Source organism: Haemaphysalis longicornis, unplaced genomic scaffold (assembly GCF_048455015.1).
Source record: "Haemaphysalis longicornis isolate Haplotype H1 unplaced genomic scaffold, Haemaphysalis longicornis Haplotype H1 scaffold_81, whole genome shotgun sequence".
NCBI lineage: Eukaryota > Metazoa > Arthropoda > Arachnida > Ixodida > Ixodidae > Haemaphysalis > Haemaphysalis longicornis.
The window spans coordinates 688,840-708,879 of record NW_027526449.1 but is presented as its reverse complement, the minus strand read 5'-3'; the positions used below and the strand labels follow the sequence as shown (position 1 = coordinate 708,879).

Below are 20,040 nucleotides of genomic sequence, written 5' to 3'. Positions count from 1 at the left end.
GATTCAATCCGATCCGATCCAATCCAATGCTTCTGGCGCTTGCGCTAAACGGCCCTTCACGGCACACGCGAAACCGCTCAACCTCAGCAAGTGTATCTTACTCTACAAAAAAACTTGTAGATTCCGGAGCGCCTGGTGGAGACATATCATCTGATACAAACAGCTCATCAAACGCATATTTCATCTGATGACAAACGACGAAATAGGATTTTGGTGAACAGCTCGCAAATATTTTTTACTCGAAAAGAAGGCGGGATGCTTCAAAAGTTTAGTTTGCCCTAGCAAAGTACAACCTTGGGGAAATTGGAGTGCAAGAGGGTATGGAAAAGCATAACCGCTTGGTGTATACACGGGTCACCCGAGAAATAGACCAAAGCGTGCGAAGTCTAGAAGTGGTGAAGCAGTTAACTTGCGAGCTGAAACATACTTTTCAATTGCATCAATTCGTCACTTAGCTTCTCTCACAAATTTACCGCAATGTTGCACTGCGCTTCCAGGTTGTGTTATTGTTTGCATTAAAAACAGCACAAAACGTCTCGAGAGTTGTTAGGAGAAAACTTAAAAAAAGACATTTCGGATGAATGTGCTTTGATGCCACAAGGCAATGACGGCCCTTGTACGTAGCGGAAGCGCATGACGAAAACCTTGTTTCGATGGCTCAGACTTTTTCTCTAAGAGTCATCACCCGACCAAGACATGTAAACGAGGTGCAGAGGTTTGCGGGTGTTACAAAAAACAAAGCGACAGAAATTTCCACTTTCAATATTTATTGCTAACTTCCTTATCTTATTTAAAAAGCGAAAATGTGGCTCCAATGTCGTTTATGCTTAGCCTACATCTGCAACCTGAGCATCTAATTATCTCCAGTGTTTATTTGCCCTTTTAAACTTTCTTATCCCAGCCAGTGTGTTCATTTTTTAACGTTTACCATTAAGTATTGGAGAAGAATCATGCACCCCTTCATCTAACGGCGTAGATGGTTGATCGCGAAACTTACTCGTGATAGATTTTTTAGTTGCCCCATCCCATACTGCGATTATGCGCTACTCTGGAGGTACGCACCACTTTTTTAGAAAAGACAGAAAAAAACATGTTATTGAGCTTTGTCAGGTCACTGGCTAGTGTCGGGCGGCGACATCGGCAGCTGTGTTGACAAAGGAGGTTTGCAACTCCAGGTCAGAGTTCCCCATCTCCTCCTTTAAACTCCTTGGAGAAAACCAGAGGAAATGAATTTTTAGGACACCCCTGGGAGGTGTGGGGCAGGGTGGTGAAGGCGCCACATGTAGGGTATTCTGGGAAAGGGTATAATGAAGTTTTGATTCGGTGGAGTATAATGGCATTAAGGGACGTGTTCGTCTCAAGGATGCGCGACATGTGTTCGTCGGAATTTGTAAGGTGAGCCGGGCGGTACCTACGGCGTTCAAGGTGTTAATGAACGGAGATTTCTTCGTACTGAAGAAGTCGTGCTCTGGCGAATCTGGCCCCGTGATAGGTTTCGAGGCTTCTCCCGGCTCTGATCGGTATCGGGTGCTTGGCGTTTGCATCAACCATGTCGGAAGAGAGGGGTGAGATAGACGCCGGCATCATTCCGTTAGCGATCAAGGTTCGATTCCAGCCAGGAGAACCGTTTTTTACTTTTACCTCACCCACGATCATCCATTGTAATCGTCAGCGAAAGTTGGCTTTCCTGCATCGTGTATTGGCGAACAACGGCATCTTTGAGGTCAATAAAGCTTTGCTCTAAAAAGTTCTACTGTTCTTCTCTAAAGATAAACAGAAAATATTGTCACCTTTTGCATGGCCCTCTGCACTTGTCTGGCAGGGGAATTCACGACAGATTGTACTTTGTTAGCATTTTGTTCAATTGTTTTTATATTTTTACTGTTAAATGTATGAGTACTGTTCTGAACGGCCATGTGCCTGTTTTTTTGGCAAGAAAAGCGAAATACCTTTTCACGTTACTTTAATTACAAGAAATCGTATTGTGTTTAGCCTTTAGTTTTGAGTTATAATTGTTGCCACGTTAGAATCCATCTCGTGCTCGAAAATGTATTGGTGCGAGTGCATGCGCATGAATGGATCTCTATCTATTGAGAGGGGTGATTGCAGGTGCCCTGCTGGTAGCAGAAGAACGGCAGGAACGCGAGGAGCATAATGTCGCGATAATGGCGTCAGAAGTTATGTGAAGGAACTGAATGACAAGTCACTGCAACGAGCAGAGCCAATCTGGTCAACACTGTTGGCACAGTAGGAATTTGACTCAAAAATGGACCCCGCAGTCCATAGTACACAAAAAAATGGCATGCCTGCGTTGCGCAACGTGACTAAGCCGACGTTTTGTAAAGGGATGATATGCAAAATGACTTTCTTGGCGTACTTTCCTTATTCATTCTGTATGACAGCTGCGTTCGTTCCAGCGTGCTGAGCAGATCAAATGATATTTAAACACGAAGTGGACAACTAACCAGCTAACTGTTTATTGAGTAAATTAATATGCGTTTAAATAAATGCAGTAGTGTTTTTTTATTACGGAACGCGTACCTCCAACGTTTACATTTATTTATTTTATTTATTTATTTATTTTTTATTTATTTATTTATTTATTTATTTATTTATTTATTTATTTATTTATTTATTTATTTATTTATTTATTTATTTATTTATTTATTTATTTATTTATTTATTTATTTATTTATTTATTTATTTATTTATACTGCTAGCCTCAACTCTGGAGGCTGTTGCAGGATTGGGGGATACATGAATAATAAGCGTGCTCTTTTTAAACAATCCACGAAAGCAGAAACAAGGGTCAAGGTGAAAACAACAATATCAGCCAAACAGACTACACACATTAACACGCGGCAATTCAAGTGATAACAACGAGAAACGCATGAAAGATTCCGCAATAGGGAGTACAGCACATATATCAAGAAAGATTATTAAGCAAAAACTTAGACAATTTAGAAGCAAAATTATCAAGGGATGAACTAGTAACAATTTCATTAGGAAGACAATTCTGTTCTTTTATTACACATGGAAAATAAGAGTATTTAAAGGATTCATTGTGGAACCTGTACTCAATAAGATGTTTGTCGTGTTTTGTTCTTGTAGACCAGGAAACAGATGGAGTAATGAATTTCTTACAAGGTATTTTTAGTGCGCCGTGGATTAGTTGAAACAAAAATTTTAGGCGCAAAATTATGGCGCGTTGACCTATTGTAGGTAGCTCAGCTCGTCTGAGTAATTCCGTGGGAGAGTCGTAGCGTTTATATTTATTGTAGATGAACCGAATGGCCCTCCGCTGGACATTTTCTAGTTTAGCAAGAAGGTGTTTTGTGATAGGGAACCAGCAGATTATACTATATTCCGGGATCGGCCGCACAAGCGATTTGTAGGCAAGTAATTTTGTATCAGGTGAGGCCATACAAATGGACCTTTTAAGAGAGTATAGCGAAGCAAGGGCTTTGTTGGTTACAAATTCTACTTGTTTATCCCACTTTAAGTTGTCTGTTATAATTATTCCGAGGTATTTATAGTCCTGAAGCCTTTATAATTGTGTTTGCTGAATTTCATAAGAAAAGATTAGTGTTTTTTTTCCCTACTCACTGTCATGGCGACGGTTTTTTGTGCATTAATAGACATTTGCCATTCCTGGCACCAGCATGATATTTTGGAGAGGGCCTGGCTAAGTGCGCTCTGATCGTCTTTGGTGTTAATTACTTTATAAATAATACAATCATCCGCGAACATGCGGACTGTAACCTCAATATCGTAGGCAATATCATCGATATACAGAAGAAACAAAATAGGCGCAAGAACCGAACCTTGGGGCACTCCTGAGGTTACTTCCAAGATGTCTGATGATTGATTGGCACAGTAAACAAACTGCTGTCGATCAGAGAGGTATGAAGCAAGCCATTTAAAAACCATTCCGTCCCCCAAGAAGTTTTGTAATTTATAAAGTAGCTTAGGATGCGATACGCGATCGAATGCTTTCGATAGGTCGAGAAATATTATGTCTGTTTGTCCTTGGTTATCTAGAGTCAAAGCTAGGTCATGGAATGTTTCTGTGGGTTGAGTTACCGTGGATAAGCCTTTTCGAAAGCCATGTTGATTTGGATTGATTAGTCCATGTTCTTCAGAGTAGGCAATTATGTGCTTGAGGACTATGTGCTCTAAGATTTTTCCTGATGCACAAGTTAAAGAAATGGGTCGGTAGTTTGAGGGATCAGAACTTTTACCAGACTTAGGTACCGGTGCAACTTTAGCTATTTTCCAATCCTTAGGGAGCATACCCAAATCTAGTGACCTTTTGTATATTACGAGCAAATACTTTGAAACCCACTCCGCGTACCTTACCAAAAAAGCATTAGGTATATTGTCGGGGCCACATGATTTCTTAGGATTGAGGTTAAGTAATAAAGAGAATATTCCGGATTCAGTGAAGGTAATTTCATCTGAATGAAGATAAGCTGAATGAAGATAACCAAGACCACTGCCGCCCCTGGGGCCTCTTCTGCTGAAACAGCCTGCACTAAGTCTTCCTTAAACGCACAGTGAGCCTCCACCAATGGCGCGTAAAAGAACTCCGCCAAGTAGACTTTCTGTATCGTTCTCAAACTTGCTCTGATGCAAATGCTAAACGTAAATAATGCTCAATGGCAACAGTGACTTAATAACCGCGCGATTACCCTTCATCAACAACGACAAGAAAGTGGCTGGAGCACAGCCTTTGCGGGCCTTTCTTGGTAGCTGCCGTTTAAATATTACAAATAAATTCCTTATCATTCTTAATCATTGTTAGCCTTTTCTTTGGGGCGGCCACGTAACAATATGATAGGCACATCGAGAAATTTGCAATACCTGTAACGGCTCCGCCTGGACTCTGCGTGATACCAACGCCCGGGGTAGCAGCACCAGGATTACCAGCGAGATTTGAAGCGACATTGAGTATTGATGTTGATGCCGAGCTGCTTGTGATTTGGTTTGTTATGCCTGCTGTCGACGGTAGGGAAGGTCGGACAGGTCCAATTATTCCACCACCGAGGGTTTGCTCCCTTTGACGAGTACTTTGTCCCACTCCTTGTAGTGCAAGGCTCTCGGGTCCTGAAATAGTCACAAATGGCAAAATTAGTGTTTGTGGGAGTAGAAGACTGCTTTCCCCAAACTTGCACGGCTTGTATTAGTGCTCACGCGTAAAGGAACAAAAGTTTAACGTGGATAAAATAAACTCCGTAATGATGGGAGACGAAAAGAAGTGCTTCAGATGCACTAGACATCGTAATATCACGCTTTTGTTTCAATTGATAGCATGAAATGAGAGAAATAACGCAAGCCCACTATTGTTTCCGTTTTAGGCTAGTAAACACTGTCTGGTTACATACAAGGCTACATGCTTTCTCTTAACCAAAGAAAAGTCTGAACCGAGAAAAAGGCGGAACCATTGTCGTACGTGGACACTATAGCAAGGGAGCGAACTCGTTCAAATTTACATGGACTTCGAAGGATAGAGGTATGCTGCGGCGGAATGACCTTAAGCCGCGCCATATGTATGGTCAGCGTGAGCTCATACCCTATTGTTTGCGCCGTAAACTAAGCGTGAGGCGACCAAGTACAGAGGAGATCTGGCACGAACACCACCTGCTGCATTCAGGGGCAGATAAGTAACACCCAATTCAAAGGGATTTCAAATTTAGGTTCTACGGGTATGCTAACTTTACTGATGTCGCCGTAATATATTAATTACACTCGATCTTGACGCATATTTCCTCCTATAGTGGAGATGAGGTTTAGCAAGGGACAACCACCTAACGAAGCAAACTTTACGAGGGTATACGCCGTCGTTCTACCGCCAGGCGTCACCGCACTACGCATGAGGACGTTGAAAAGCAACGGCGCCACCAAAATTACATATCTACATGTACAGCATACACGAGCTATTTGCATAGTCAAATTAAGATGTTCACCGCGTTCATTCGTTTGTGGGGGCTTCGCTGCTTTCTTGACCGCCACCATCTCCGCCTTGTCTACCACCAAGCCTCTCGCCCGAACATAACTTATGCCGCAGTGGCATGGTTAGGTGACAATGGGTACCACTTGTACAAGGCAAAAAAACACATTTTGATGTTCTGTTCACTTTTCGAGGACTCCGGAGCATGCATCAACACCAGAACCGTGGCGCAGGAAGCATTGGCAAACGCTCTTCCCTTGTCGACCATCTCGGACACCAAAACACACATTCGCCACATGTTTCACTGGCGTCGACCCATTGATTTTTCCGTAACATGCATTTCCTGGGCGAAGTGGAGCAGCTGCTTGACCTGCTTGACCTTCTCAGCGTTTGATTATTCGAGACTGCAGGGTAGACTCTCAGATGAATCCGCCGATAATGTCCAGCTCTGTCTTACATGTTTCCGCAAATGGCTTTTACCACGACATCGGACGGCGCCGCGTTTGCTGTGTACAGTTGTTTATGTTGCTTTCACTTTGTTCTTATAAAATAACTTTCATTGGCGCTCTTTGCCCTTAGTCGGCCTTGCGCCATAAAACTCCCAACCATCATCCTCATCTGTTTATGTAGCTTTGGTGAAGCGTAAGTTTCGAATTTCGTCTCCGACCAGCTGCTACGGCGCAGAAGTTACTGCCCTGCAACGACTGTTCTACCTGAACAAAATCAAGGCCACTTATCTCGTTTTCATGTATTGAGATTCTCTATCCTTACTTATAGCTTTTTGAGACCCCTTCAACCCCTCTAAAACTAATAATGAAGTTCAAGTCTGCTATCAACCATTGACATCTTTCTTTCCCGTCTCTCTCTTTCACGTTACCGGCCACTCCGGATTGTGAGACACCCACTGCGGTGGCTCAGTGGCTAAGGCGTTGCGCTGCTGAGCACGAGGTCGCGGGTTCGATTCTCAGACACGGCGGCCGCTTTTCGGATGGAGGCAAAAAGCAAAAACGCGCGTGTGTACAAGATTTCGGGGCACGTTAAAGATCCCCAGGCGGCCAAAATTAATCCGGAACACTCCCCTACGGCGCCCCTCATCGCTTGCGTTGCGTCGGCATGTTAATCCCCACAATCAATCAATCAATCAATCAATCAATCAATCAATCAATCAATCAATCAATCAATCAATCAATCAATCAATCAATCAATCAATCGGACTGTGAGACGAAGGGCTTGCCGATCTCCTCGCTAGAAGTGCGGCTACCAGGCGTGAAAAAGTGAAGGGGCGTACATCGGAGCGAAGCGTTAGAGTGCGGCTCCTGAGGGCAGGTCGGCTCGAGTGGCAGCATAGGTGGAAGTCAGACAACGCAGACACGGAATTGTTTTGATGTGCATCAAGTTTTCTTGCCATTACTTTATACTTTCTTCCGCCCCCGATGACTCGCCAAACCTATAACCGACATGGGCGGTTCCCCTATTATATGCACCGCGTAAAACTCCTGCACAATAACAGGTGTTTTTGAGGTCACAGTGGTCTTTTTGTCAGGCGCTACCGCCTGGATTCTGCTGAAAAAGTTCCCTTTGGGTCCTAATAATACGCGTGGTTGGCCTCCTTCTAGAACCTCCTCATTTCCGTCAGGCACTAAATGACGCTGAGCAGTGAAAATTATAAAAGAACTGGTGGTGTCAGTCGGTAGCAGCATGAGAAATTTTCGCGGCAGTATAGTTCGCCTGGAACTGGCATGTGCCTGGCTGTACTCCACATAGCAGCGGTCGTCACCTACGATGGCCTTTGTGCGATGCCTGGACGCGCGGTGACTGCGCGCATTAGTATTTCAGCACATGTTAATTTCCAAGATTTCTTTATTCTTGCAGTTGCTTGGACATTTTTCGTGTGCCTATGTTGGCAGCCGCCCCCTGATTTCCCGAAGGGCGTCTCCTCAGGGATGTGTTCCTCCTGGCATTGGTGAGTAACGCGTGTGCCTATAGCGCATTAAAAGTCCTGTTCCCGTTTGTCCCTGTGGGCATGGCGGGATCCGTGAACACTTGTTTTTGGTAACATTCTCTATGGTGTTGAGTATGGGGTACGGTCACCTGCACATTGTCTCCGTGTTTGGGCGTGCGTGACGTTGTGTATTTCTATGCACTGCCCGAAAGCAAACCAATACGTGCGGGTATATATATGTGCATTCTACTTATTGCCTTTTCGAGCGCGAAATCACGTTTCATTTATTGCCGCTGTTTATTTATTTTTAATTGGCTTTAAGCGTCCCATATCGTGGCTGCAGTGGCTGTTCTTCCGCAGTTTATTCTTTTTATTCTTGGGAGGCGGGAACAGGGATAACATATTGAAAGAATTGGTTACGGCTCAATGTAGTTTTGCCGGACTTTTCCCTGACCGGAGGCCCCGAGTGACATCTCCTATTTACGAATGGGGGTCTTCCTGCGGCCGTGGAACATATTGGTGTTTTCTTGGTTTGATATATTGTGCCTCTCCAATAAAAAAAAACTTGGCGGGATATATATACGGCGTCGACTGGTCAATCAAGAACGACAGTCGGTCAGCAGACAGTGGTAGGGGTTAGTGAGAGCCAGCGTGATGGCGGGGTGTGTTCAGGTACGCTGTGTTTTGCCAGCTGCTGGCCTCGTGGCTCGGAATGACGTAAGTCGAAGCTACGGAGCTTGCCGCTTTCGAAAGAAATATGGACGAGCCTGCTGCGACACCTGCAATCGCCAGTTGGATACTGCATGCTGAATACAAAATGGTGGGTCCACGAACGACTTGAGCCAAGTGGGTCACAAAAAAGACAATAGAAGGAGAAAGAACGTGACTTTATGCCGCCTCGTGAACAAGAAAGGAAGCTAAGTGCAGTGAGTGGAATAGGCGTTTTGCGCTGTCGTTTGGTGGACATTCAGAACCCTCTTGTGCACTGCCGCCAAGCGCAGTACAAGAGCAGACGTTCCGTCTATGTTTGCATTGAGTAGCAAACCAGCGGAAAATTTTTATGAATTTATATCGGAGTTTAGCTAGCTCTGTAGCTTTCAAGATGGTTCAATATATTACGACAATTGGCAATACTTATCAAACATACCCAAAAAGCCGTGGATTTTTTTTTCTCCCGTAAACAGTCCATGAAGCACCCACGCGCTCCGTTGGCGCACGGGTAAGAGGTAGAGTGCACATACGCTCGGTGCGTTTAAACCGGTCCTTCTTCCATAAAACCTTGGTGTCATCCCTCGCGATAGCCGAAAACAGTTACTTAGGCGGCGTGCAATGCAACAAGCACAACTTAATAATACAAAAGTAGTGTAGCCTATAAAAATCATCGTAATCGTGGCTCTACGGCGTTGTTAGCTCTATTCACAAGGAGCCCTGAAGAATACCGTGATTTGCCCAGTCAGCTTGTTGCTTTATGTGGTTTTATTTTGACAGGAAGAGCTTCGCCTAAGTTCAATTTCAGGGACAGCGGAATGCGTGGCGCGCTGTCAAAACAGCCGAACGGGTCGAGTTTCTGCTTCGGAATTCGTTTCTCCCGTAGCAGTTTTTAAGTGTGTACGAACTGGTTCATGCAGGGCTGCACACATTAGGGTACTAACCCGTTTCATTTCATAAAGCAGCACTCAGATCAATGCCCTCGGGTAAGCCGTTGAAAGGACAGTTGTTCAGAGACATGTGTCCGAAGGGGAATCTTGATGAGAATTTATATGAATCACTCGTAGTGAGTCGTCAAATTAATTCTGAAGAACAAATCATAGCACCTCTAAATCACTCTATATCTAAGGCATCAGCGGCAGAGAAAGCTACAGAAATAAGGACAGTTACTCAGGCCGGGCTTCATAGCCTGAATGATTAAAAATACATTGAACGTTTTCGTAACGTACGTCGTTGAAAATAATACGCCAGAACTGAGCCCTGATGCAGAGATGGAAACTACCGGAAAGTATCAGCCAGCAGGGAAGAAAATGGAAATCATCATACTTTCATTTTATTTGTGATATATATCAATTTATATAAATCGACGGGAGTACCCGACCGGTCAGTAAATTCCAATCTACGGACTTAAGTGGGGCAAAAAGTTTCGGAATTGTCTGCCTAGATAATAATCGTTGAATATCATGATATTATAGATTGTTTCTGATGTAGTTGTATTCGTGTTTTACCAAGCCCAAAATATGAAAACTGCCGGTACTGTTGCTGATTGGTTCACGAAACATAATCTGCGCAGGGATTACGCCTGCCATAACTTGCAGGGGTAAGCCATGACGCTCTTGATGTGTTATGTCACCTCGAGGTGCGCACTCACAGAAATGAGCAATCTAACGCTATGCAATGCACGAAGCACAGATAAACTTTTGAAGCACTGAAAACAATGAGCTTCTTTCAACATGGATAAGGCACATTTGGGTTCGCGCTGAAACTCGCGCAAGAAGAGTTTTTGTTAAAAGCAATGTGGGCTAATTTATGTGACCAGAACCTAGGCTAAGTTAAAGGGCTAAATAGAAGTAATGAAAGCAATACAAATACGCTAAAAAGGCACCAGCATCACATCGCCTCTCGTGTACTCGCGCGTCGCTCCTTGTCTGTTCTACTTCACCATCAATTATAAGCAGCCATCGCTCGCTGCTGAATGCCACTCACCCACGCGAAAAGCAAACTCAGGCTTCACTTTTAAATTTTAAATTGCCGCTAACGACAGAAACAAGAGAAATCAGAGTACGCAGCATGCGCTTTTGACGCATTCATCGTCCTTCGATCGGCGCTGCGTGGAGACCTCAACTTGAGATAATTTAAATAATAGCTGAGTGTTCTCGCCTTGATTTCTAATGACAGACGGTAACTAAAAGGTCTTAGTCATGTAGCTTATTAGATTATGAGAAAAGCGTTCAGATCAAACTTTTTAGACCACATAATGATCGGTGCACTTCCCAGTGTGAGAGCTCCGTCACTTACCTGGCGTTTCCGCGACGCTGTGAGACAATTTTCGGTCAAATCATTTTGATTTTCTCGCACATGCAGTACCTCAGATTATATTTTACCTTGATGGTGGGGAGGAGCCTGTGCCATAAGAATATCAAAAGTGGCGCGCTTGTGTTGCTGAGCAATACAAGCGTATGGTAAATGCGGATGCTATTACTACCGAAGGCCTCCTTTTATGTGCTGCCACTTTCACAGAGCATGAGGCCTATCATTAAGGCGAGTGACTGTAGTTACTCATAAAGTAAGAACAGACAACACGGCTGGCTCGCGGTGCGCATGTGGGTCGCCAGTGGCGTACTACAGAGGTCTTCATTCAAAATTGAAAAGCCAGAGCAAAGGAAGCTTATCTGGCCGATCCCTTTGGATTGGAGATAGAAACGGTGTTTAGGCATTTGAAGAGTCCTTAAAATATCTTCCAATCACCTATGCATATCAGTCCAGCGGTTGTATGTCATCTTCCCCGCAGTACTTCTACCAATGCAGCGTACGTTCTGGCATGCTTAATCAATATAATGACCCCAATGCTCTGAACATCAGCCCGAACGCAATTCCGCTGGCAGCTTCCGCTTCGAATTTAGAACGGTAGTATCATCTTCTGCTCAGATCACACCTCAGTTCATTTCTGAGAACCTGGGGCTTGGTGGCGGCAATCTGTATACGCAGAACATTTGAACTGTCCTAAAATAGCCGGTAGTAAGAAATAAAAGCATACGCTGTGCTGATAACTTGGTGTGAAATTTTGGGGATAATATGATTTGGTTGAGCGTTTGAGGATTTGGACGCACCGATACAACTATTTATTACACGAGCTCACCTTTCAAAGTTCTCAAATCCTTTCAGTAATAAAGGGCACAAGATGTGTGAGTTGGATGTTCAAAAACTTGAAGAAAATTAACGTTGTGTGTATGCACCCCACTTACATACGTGGTGGCGACACTTGCACGCTGCATGAATTTCAGTGAACCAAAACTCGTCCGCTCGATGAAAGCGACCTTTTTTCTATCAAGCAGCCGGGCTCAGAATATAGCAACAAAACGTAAAAACCCGGCGCTGAAATTAAACATCGTACTGTAGATTGCGGGTGTTCCCAATCGAAGGTGACAGTAATTGTACATGTTCAAATTTAAGTGTCACGTTCCCAATATCCGTATAAAATCAAAGTTTTCAGACATTTACGTCATACGTAACCTGAATATTATTTTGGTATATCGACTTTCTCAGCTGTGCAGTTTTCTTTTGGAGATTTTTGCCCGAGCCTTTCGGTTTCGTTTACTTTGATTACCCTTTACAATTGACCTAGGAGGACTCTAGCTCTTTTGGGGATGAACCGGGATTGCTCACCAATTTTCTGTGGTTTTTTGCGCATTATGTTGCAGAAAGAATTTGTTAAACTCTGCACCGCAAGCTTTGTATTGCACTGATAATATTATCCCCTTTCTGTGTCACTAGCCGAACTCTTGGCCAAATTTTCGTTTCCATAGGTTTACTGAAATGTTGCAGAAATACCTCAGTACAAAAGTGAAGAGTAACAAAAGTACAACTTTTAACTTCTTCGTCCGCCTTAGCTGAGTGGAACCAGTGTTTGCAGATAAAAACCAGCCAGCCTTCTCCAAAGGCTTGGTTGCAAATACACGCTCGCAAATGTACGCCAAGGTGCAAGCAGCAGCAAAACAGTGCAAGCGACTACAAAAACCGCGCAAACAGTTTGCCTTCCCAAGTGAATTTGGATGATGTGCTTGTCACACATTGTGCAATACTGCGAGAAACCTTTTTGCCGTTCCTAATTACCACCGCAGTACTACGCTGCTAAACATCTCTTGAGTGCGCTTCACGGGAAGGAACTTGAATGACGAGTCATGACGTCCGATAGAGCAAATCAGACAACATCGTTGCACACATTAGACTTTACCAAAAAACTCGTTCTGCGCTGTTGTACCGCGCAATTCTTTAGGACATGCTGTACGGTGGGGTGCGGCAGCACCGACAACATTCTGGCAGTGAGAGAACATGCCGGGTGTTTCTTCTACGTTCTCTCTTCATTCATTGGAAATAATTATTCATTTTGTGGCAGAGTGCTTTATCACATTAAAAAGGTTTCCTGCACAACAGAGGCTTCCACCTATAAATGTACGAGTATATTGACACCCTCTTTCCATTTTAACGAGATGAGTAACGTAACACCTATTATTATGTTTGCTCATGCGTAGGACTTTGGAATACCTAACCAGAAACAAAAGAGCCACATCCGCTGCGATCGCTGTGGACATGCCCACCTAAACAACCCGCATGAAAGCTTACCGGCCACGAACCGCACGTCATTTGATTGCGGTTCAAAAAACTGATCCGAGTACCTCGTATAGCTCTTCCAAAATATCCGCTCACATCACGCTTTCAAAAAGTCAGCGAAATGCCGTAACGAGTGTGCCAAATTTCCAACACATATGACGTGTGCATCTTAATATTTGCCGTACCTGAGGTGGGCACCCGTGGATTTCGTCCAATACCAACACCCGGGGCAACATCAACACCGCTGAGACTTGAAGCGGTATTGACCAATGTTGTCGCTGTGCTTCCTGCTGTATGGGTTATCATGCTTGCTGTCGACTGCAGGGCAGGCGTACCGGATCCAATTGTTCCTGCTTGTGTTCCGTCCCGCAGTCGTTGCCTTGCGAGGATTTCTTCTGAATCATTCAAACCGAAAAAACAAACCGTCACTAGGTCGGGAATAGATGTCCATGTTTCCAAAAGTTGAATAATTGTAGGTATGAATGGGCACGACCTAGGCAATGAATTTATAAGGCAATAAAAGATACTTCCGAAAGCAGAATCGCAACATCTACCTTAAATATGGTTGACATTAGAATGAGCTGTCTGTTACAGGTAACAAGTGAATAAATACCCAAACTCATTATTACTAGTACCGTTTTAATTGGTGAGCCTCCTTCCATAAAGTGTACGGCTTCAGGCCTTGTGCGCATCTGAACTCGTGACAAATGTACAACTAAAACAATGGCATACTTTCACTTCATTGCGCCAATATAACTTAGTTGTCAATAGCACATCATTCTCACGGTTTAGAAAACATCTTCGAATCTGCGTGCGTACCATACTGCCTGCGGGGCACTAAGGTAAACCCGCGCCGCATAGTGACAGAGCGTCTGGGTTTGTACCGATTTAATTGCAGCGGAAGAAAATAAACATTAGCCGAGATTGTGCAGAGGAGCGGCAATAGCGGCCCGTTTCTCAAATAAAAACTAGCTAGCCTAGCTTGTGATGCGCCGCCTTGAAGAAATTCCCTCAAACCAATGGCCGGTGCTATTATAAGCATTTCATAATGAGCGCTATAAATTATGTGCCGCTAACGCCACAATGTCAGCTAAACAGACTCTGCAACACTTCCGATCGACGCTTCCACTCTTTCCTTCGCGCTTGGAAGCGTTATGAAAGCTAAAGTTATCGCCAGCGCGGAGCGGCACTCGGTGATTTGGTAGTCGCAGGACCTGCGCCTTCCGTTCCTGCTTTGCTTTTGTGGCGTTTTTTTTTGAAGTGGCTACCAAAAGCGTTTATTGCTGCAACTGATAGCAATCTGGCGAATGGCTCCTGCACCGCTGCGATTACGTAATGTATGCACTTAAAAAAGGCCAGTACCGCGAATGCGAGAAAACATTTCTGAGCAACTTTCTAAGTTACCTGAGTGGCATACAGCAGTAATTTTTCGCTGAGGTGCTTTGGGACCCGATATTCTAAATACTGTGTGTATTCTTTCACTACGTTCTGGAAGCATTTCGAAGTTATAAGGTTAAGAAAAGTTTCTCAGGGTCCCACTAAATGAAGTGCACCTTTCTCCCACGCATATTTATAATACCTTCACAAGGAAAGGGTGGCCTGCATGAAACCGTGGGCGGCAAACTTAGCGAATCCGAGAAATTTTAAAGACAATACCCTTTCTTAGGCTACTTAAACTCAGATATTTTGGTCCATCTGTATGTCTCTGTCTGTCTGGGACTTGATTCAGCCACCCGGCCAAAGTAACTCAGAAACTGAGCAATACTCCTATGTACCTACCCATCGCCAAATATAAACGTCTAGGTCCGGTGTTAATGTTCAAGAACTACAAGTTTTCCCACTCAATCGAATCCAATCGCCATACAATTTAATCCAAGCACCAGCCAATTTATTCCAAGTGTTATCTAATTTAATCCAAATGCCATCGAATTTAATGCAGGTGCCAGCGAATTTAATCTAAGTGCCAACCAATTTGATCCAAGTGCCAACCCATTTAATCCAGCAGTCACAAGGTTTCTCAGGGGTTTTTTTTGCGCGAAATTAGGCGCAACTTTGCGGGCTTTCATGCACGGGGTGGGATAAAAACATGGTGTTCCTTGATGCCTTACGTCCAAAATATCATATGCGCGCATCTTAATTAATAGAAATTTACTAACACCCGCAGACGAGCACAGCGGTCTCGTTTGATCCGTTGGTGGCGTGTAGTGATCGTCTGCGAGACAGTCAGAAGTATCGTCTGCTCGCGTATTGTTACCCAGCAGATTTGCCAGCGTATTTGTACGCGAGCAGATGACGCTTATGTCACCAGCAGGCTAATATTTCTAACGATTTCGCAGACAGTATTACAATTCGGAAATATTGCTTAACGGTGCAGAAAAGCATTATTGAGTTCTTACCAACAAAATGTCTAAAGCATAGTTACACGAGGAGCAGACGATACTGATTGTGCGAGCTACACTACTCTGGCAAGTCTGGTGGCGTACAATACCGGAGCAGACGATACTTCTAACGAATTCGCAGACGATCACCGCACGCTGCCAAAGGATCAAAAGGAGACCACTCTCCTGCTCTGCGGGGGTTAGTAAATGTCCATGAAGCTGCGCTCATATGATATTTTGTACATAAGGCATCAAGGAGCACCACGTTTTCATCACATCACGTGCATCAAAGCCCCCAAAGCTGCGCCTAATTCCGCCCAGAAGGCCCCTCAACAACCTTCTGACAGCTGGATTAAATTGGTTAGCACTTGGATTAAATTCGTTGGCACTTGGATTAAATTTGTTGGCACTTGCATTAAATTGGCTGGCGCTTGGATTAAATTGGCTGGCGCTTGGATGAAATTGTATGGCGATTGGATTAAATTGAGCGGGAAAACCTGTAGACGTTACGCAAATATAAGGCAGGAAATCAATACGTGAGTGATATTTGCACGGTTTCTTTATAAAAAAATACAGGGATGGTTGTTTCTTTTTTTTGCGATAGCAAATAATATTCTACATCAACTGCAGAAAAGTGTCGCCAGCTGTTGCCCACGCTACCTGGCGGCATTTTAAAAACTCTAACGGGAACAGCAACGAAAGGATCCACTAAATAGGTTCCAAGTTTCTCTTGGAAACTCGCAGAGTAGGGAAACGTGGTTCTATAAACGTTGTAGTAGGGGGCCTCGATTTACGCGCGTCTCCACCATACGGAGCGTTGGCATCGAGGCACCCGACTTGGAGCGGTAGAATGCTGTAAATTTAAATTGGCTTGAGCCAATTTAAATGTTATCTAGAGTGTTATCTTGGAAGGAACGAGACGGGGGAGGAACAGCATGAGGGGTGAGCGGGAAACAGATGGTAGGCATTTACTTGCCAGGGGCGCCAGCCCACTGTCGTTCGTCGACATTTGCGACGAAAGCAGGAGGTATGCGGGTTTCTTTTTTGTTTTGCTGCGTGTCTTCCCGGACGAAGATACTTGCAGTCGCCTGTTCTTTCTTTTTACAACAAACAGTCGTTTCCAAGGTGTCGACGTTAAAGATTCGTATAAGCCCTGAAGTGTAATTTTTTACCTGGTAAATCACGGGCTATTTGAGTGTTTTGTATTGGCGCAATGTTTATACAGCTCCCCTTTTTCTGAAGTATTTCTCTACCCACACTGTACCTTTACTGGGTTGAGTAGCACTACCTTAGTGCACAGAATTTTTGCGCCGTTTTGGTTAGGCTTGTTGTTGCTGAACCTCATGCACTGCGCACAAATGCTTAATATTGTTTCGCAAGCAAATGTTTGTGTCGTCAGGCACCTTTGCCTACGTTATTGTTACCAAAGTGTTAACGTTAAGAGAATACAAACCAGAGCTCGGATTACCTCGTAATACGCTGTTTGTAATTGATGGGTGCGGCCGGCAAGAAATCTGCCGGTGGAACCGGGACGAGAAATCCCCGGTCAACAGCTGATAGGAATAAGTGTTGCTTAAAGACGAGGAGGGAGCCACGTTAGCGGTTCTTCCGCGTGATTAGGGCGGCGGTGTGGTCGTTGTCGTGTTCGAACGTAGCCTCCGTTGGAACGTCCCTCACTTCTCTGTTTCAAAGCAACGCTTTACCAACGCCGCCTGTATAAACATTGCCTAACGCGTCGCCCGCTTTCCGATGGGAGCGGTAGGGACGCTTAGTTCAGGAACTCATTCGGTGTATGGTGCGCGCCGGTGGACGTCCCGCTTTACGTCATTGCTCGCGGGTCACGAACATTGCACCCACTTCTGCAGCATGTGTCTGTCAGCTTGCCTCCAATAAGGCCCCTGTAAAATACAGGGACCTTAGCCTCCAAAGCATCGGAGCGCCGCCTGGGGAACGCTAGAGAAACTGTCAACTATTTTGCATAGTTTCCGAGAAGCGGCGCTGGCTGGCGGACATAAAAGCACGTACGAGGGCTACCGAGAGGGAAAGCGTAGCAGAGAGCAACAGGAGAGTGGCTGTTTGGCCATTTTTCGCTCACGCGTTAGGCAAGGATAATACAGACGGCGCTGGCTTTACTAATCTCGTCGAGCAGTGTCGTCGCCGCAGTAAATGTGATCATTTGGCCGTTACTGCGCCGTACACTTGGCAACCGATCACGTGATTCGCCGGGCCGAGCTCCGCCGAGTGCCGCGTTCGCCGCTGCCACCGTTGCTGCCGGCTTCACCCATGTGAGCTCCGCAGCTCTCTCGCACCTGACGACGTGGCTCGCTGCGTGCATCCTAACTTGGCCGTGATTGAGAGCGAGCACGGGCTGTCTTCTGTGAGTGTTGCGAGGGAGCTGGAGGCTTTGAGCCGCCGTCGGCCAGCGGCGTCTGACCACCGAGTGCGGATATCGCCCGGCCATCCGTTCGGGTCGTAAAATGCCTCAAGCGGATACATAACCGCACTAACAGGCAGGCTCTGAACGAGTAGTATAATAATTACAGCTAATGCAAAGGGTGGCCAAGTGAAACCAAGACATATCCAGGCTACGCCGAGCCTTCAATTTGCATATCCCTAGATAGCCGAGCCTAGGCGCAGCCATTTCTTTCTCCGGCTATCTGTTTTTTTTTTGTTCTCGTGTGGTGAAATTCTTCACCAGGATCCCCAAGGATGCTATTCATCGGTGCCATAAAATGACAGGACTCACCCGGGCAAGTTTTTCAGAAGTGCTCTTGTGTTCTCTTTGTAGACCCTATTTATTTTGGCGCTGAACTGTACACATAGAATACCAACTAGGCGAGTCAGTTATTACGTTACAAAATCATTTTCAGGATATTCCACGCACTTTGTTGACGAAAATATGTAATATTGCACCAGCAACGCGAGAGCTGCGCTTAGAAAATAGGTCTAGCTCCTAATGGCCATCAGGGAAGGTGCCATGCGTGGAGAAGAGACTTACCCTAGAGAACTGAACGGTAAAAACTGGACACAAATACCCAGGTCACAACGCGCTGTCAGCGAAGCAAATACAAAACTACAACCCCCCCCCCCCCCTGCTGAACAAACCGCAAGCTCAGCAGCCCTGCAAGAACTTACCGGTGTGTCTTAGCCCACCGATAACGCAACTACCGGAGTGGGATATTAGGATGTTTCCCCTACCCCTGAGGGCGAATAAACCGTAGTTTGGTGGCCAACGCTTCTATTGCGGGCGTTCTCTTTCAAGCAGTCAACGTCCTGTAAAATCTGAAGAACTACATTCGGATCCACCAGATTTAAAATTACGTAATGATTAGCACCCCGTCAAAAGAACGAGCTCAGAAATCGCGACTATCGAGTTACTCACTATCAAGCAAAAACCCAACGAGATTTCCCCATGTGTCTCCACTCAAGAAAACGTGGTCATGGGTGTCCTTATTAATGTCTCCCTAAAGGACACCGAAGAAGAAATTACCAGAAACACACTCGAATACAGCCACCATCTTTAGATCTTGGAAGTCAAGCGTCTCGCTAACTCCAACAACGCGCAAATCCTTTTCAATGGCGCCACGGCCCCATTTTGAATCAGATAACGGGCTAACACGTACCGGTGGAAACCATTCCGATGCAAGACAGAAGTATGCATCGCGTGCTGCAGCTGATACACCGGCAAAACTTGTGGAAATCAACATCGATTACCACACGTTTGAAGTGTGGACCATCTAACCCTCCAGAATGACGCCAGTGCATTTCCAGTGTGCAATGTGCGGCAGAGAGCATTTTACAAGCTCCACTGCTTGTCCCAAGAGGTTCCAGGCAAAACGACAAAACAAACATGCGCTCGAGTCGTGGCAGATAGAAAGACACCCCCCACTCCGAGGGCCCCCAAACTGTGCCAGCGCTTCTTTAAAGAAGAGCACTAACAAAAACCCCTGGCCGAAGAAGGAACTCAATAAAAGTTTAACCCTGACACCGGTCAAAAAGAAGCAGGTTCAGATCTCAAACCTGGCAACAGTCAATATCCAACTCAGCTGATCGGCGGAAAATGACACACCGCCCAAAGGAAAAGATCCACCTCTACCAGGAGTTCAGCCACGGAAACAAATCAATACAAGCAGTCGGGCGGTGACAAGACGGTAAGCTGTGTGGGGCTACCTCTCGCTGATTATTAACTACACAAAAGTCGCGCACAATACCCGCCGAAACAGGCCAGATGAACTAGCTAAAATATTAGCCATAATCAGAGCCGAACTCGGGGTTCTCTGAATAAACAAAGAGGCGTTAGGACAATAAAAAGAAACCTCCGAACCCAAATTGAAAACTTACGACAGGATGAATCGGGGTCGACTCTGCCGCCTGCCAACACGCGAGACACCAGTGAAACAGCCTCAGTTACAAGGAAGGCAGAAACAACCAAAATAAACAACCAAGAAAGG

General features: G+C 45.1%; 1 protein-coding gene across 7 annotated transcripts in view; it reads right to left on the bottom strand.

Annotated features, from left to right (window-relative positions):
• LOC144150942 (uncharacterized) overlaps positions 1–20,040 on the bottom strand; it is a 120,321-nt gene that overhangs the window by 43,451 nt on the left and 56,830 nt on the right. For 6 of the 7 annotated variants that reach the window (XM_077682242.1, XM_077682245.1, XM_077682248.1 and 3 more), the window contains 2 exons: positions 13,397–13,606; positions 4,864–5,106 (listed from right to left, as the gene is read on the bottom strand). In XM_077682242.1, coding sequence (XP_077538368.1) covers positions 4,864–5,106; positions 13,397–13,606 — 453 coding nt within the window. The remainder of the gene's footprint in view (positions 1–4,863; positions 5,107–13,396; positions 13,607–20,040) is intronic. The other variant, XM_077682244.1, reaches the window with a different exon arrangement.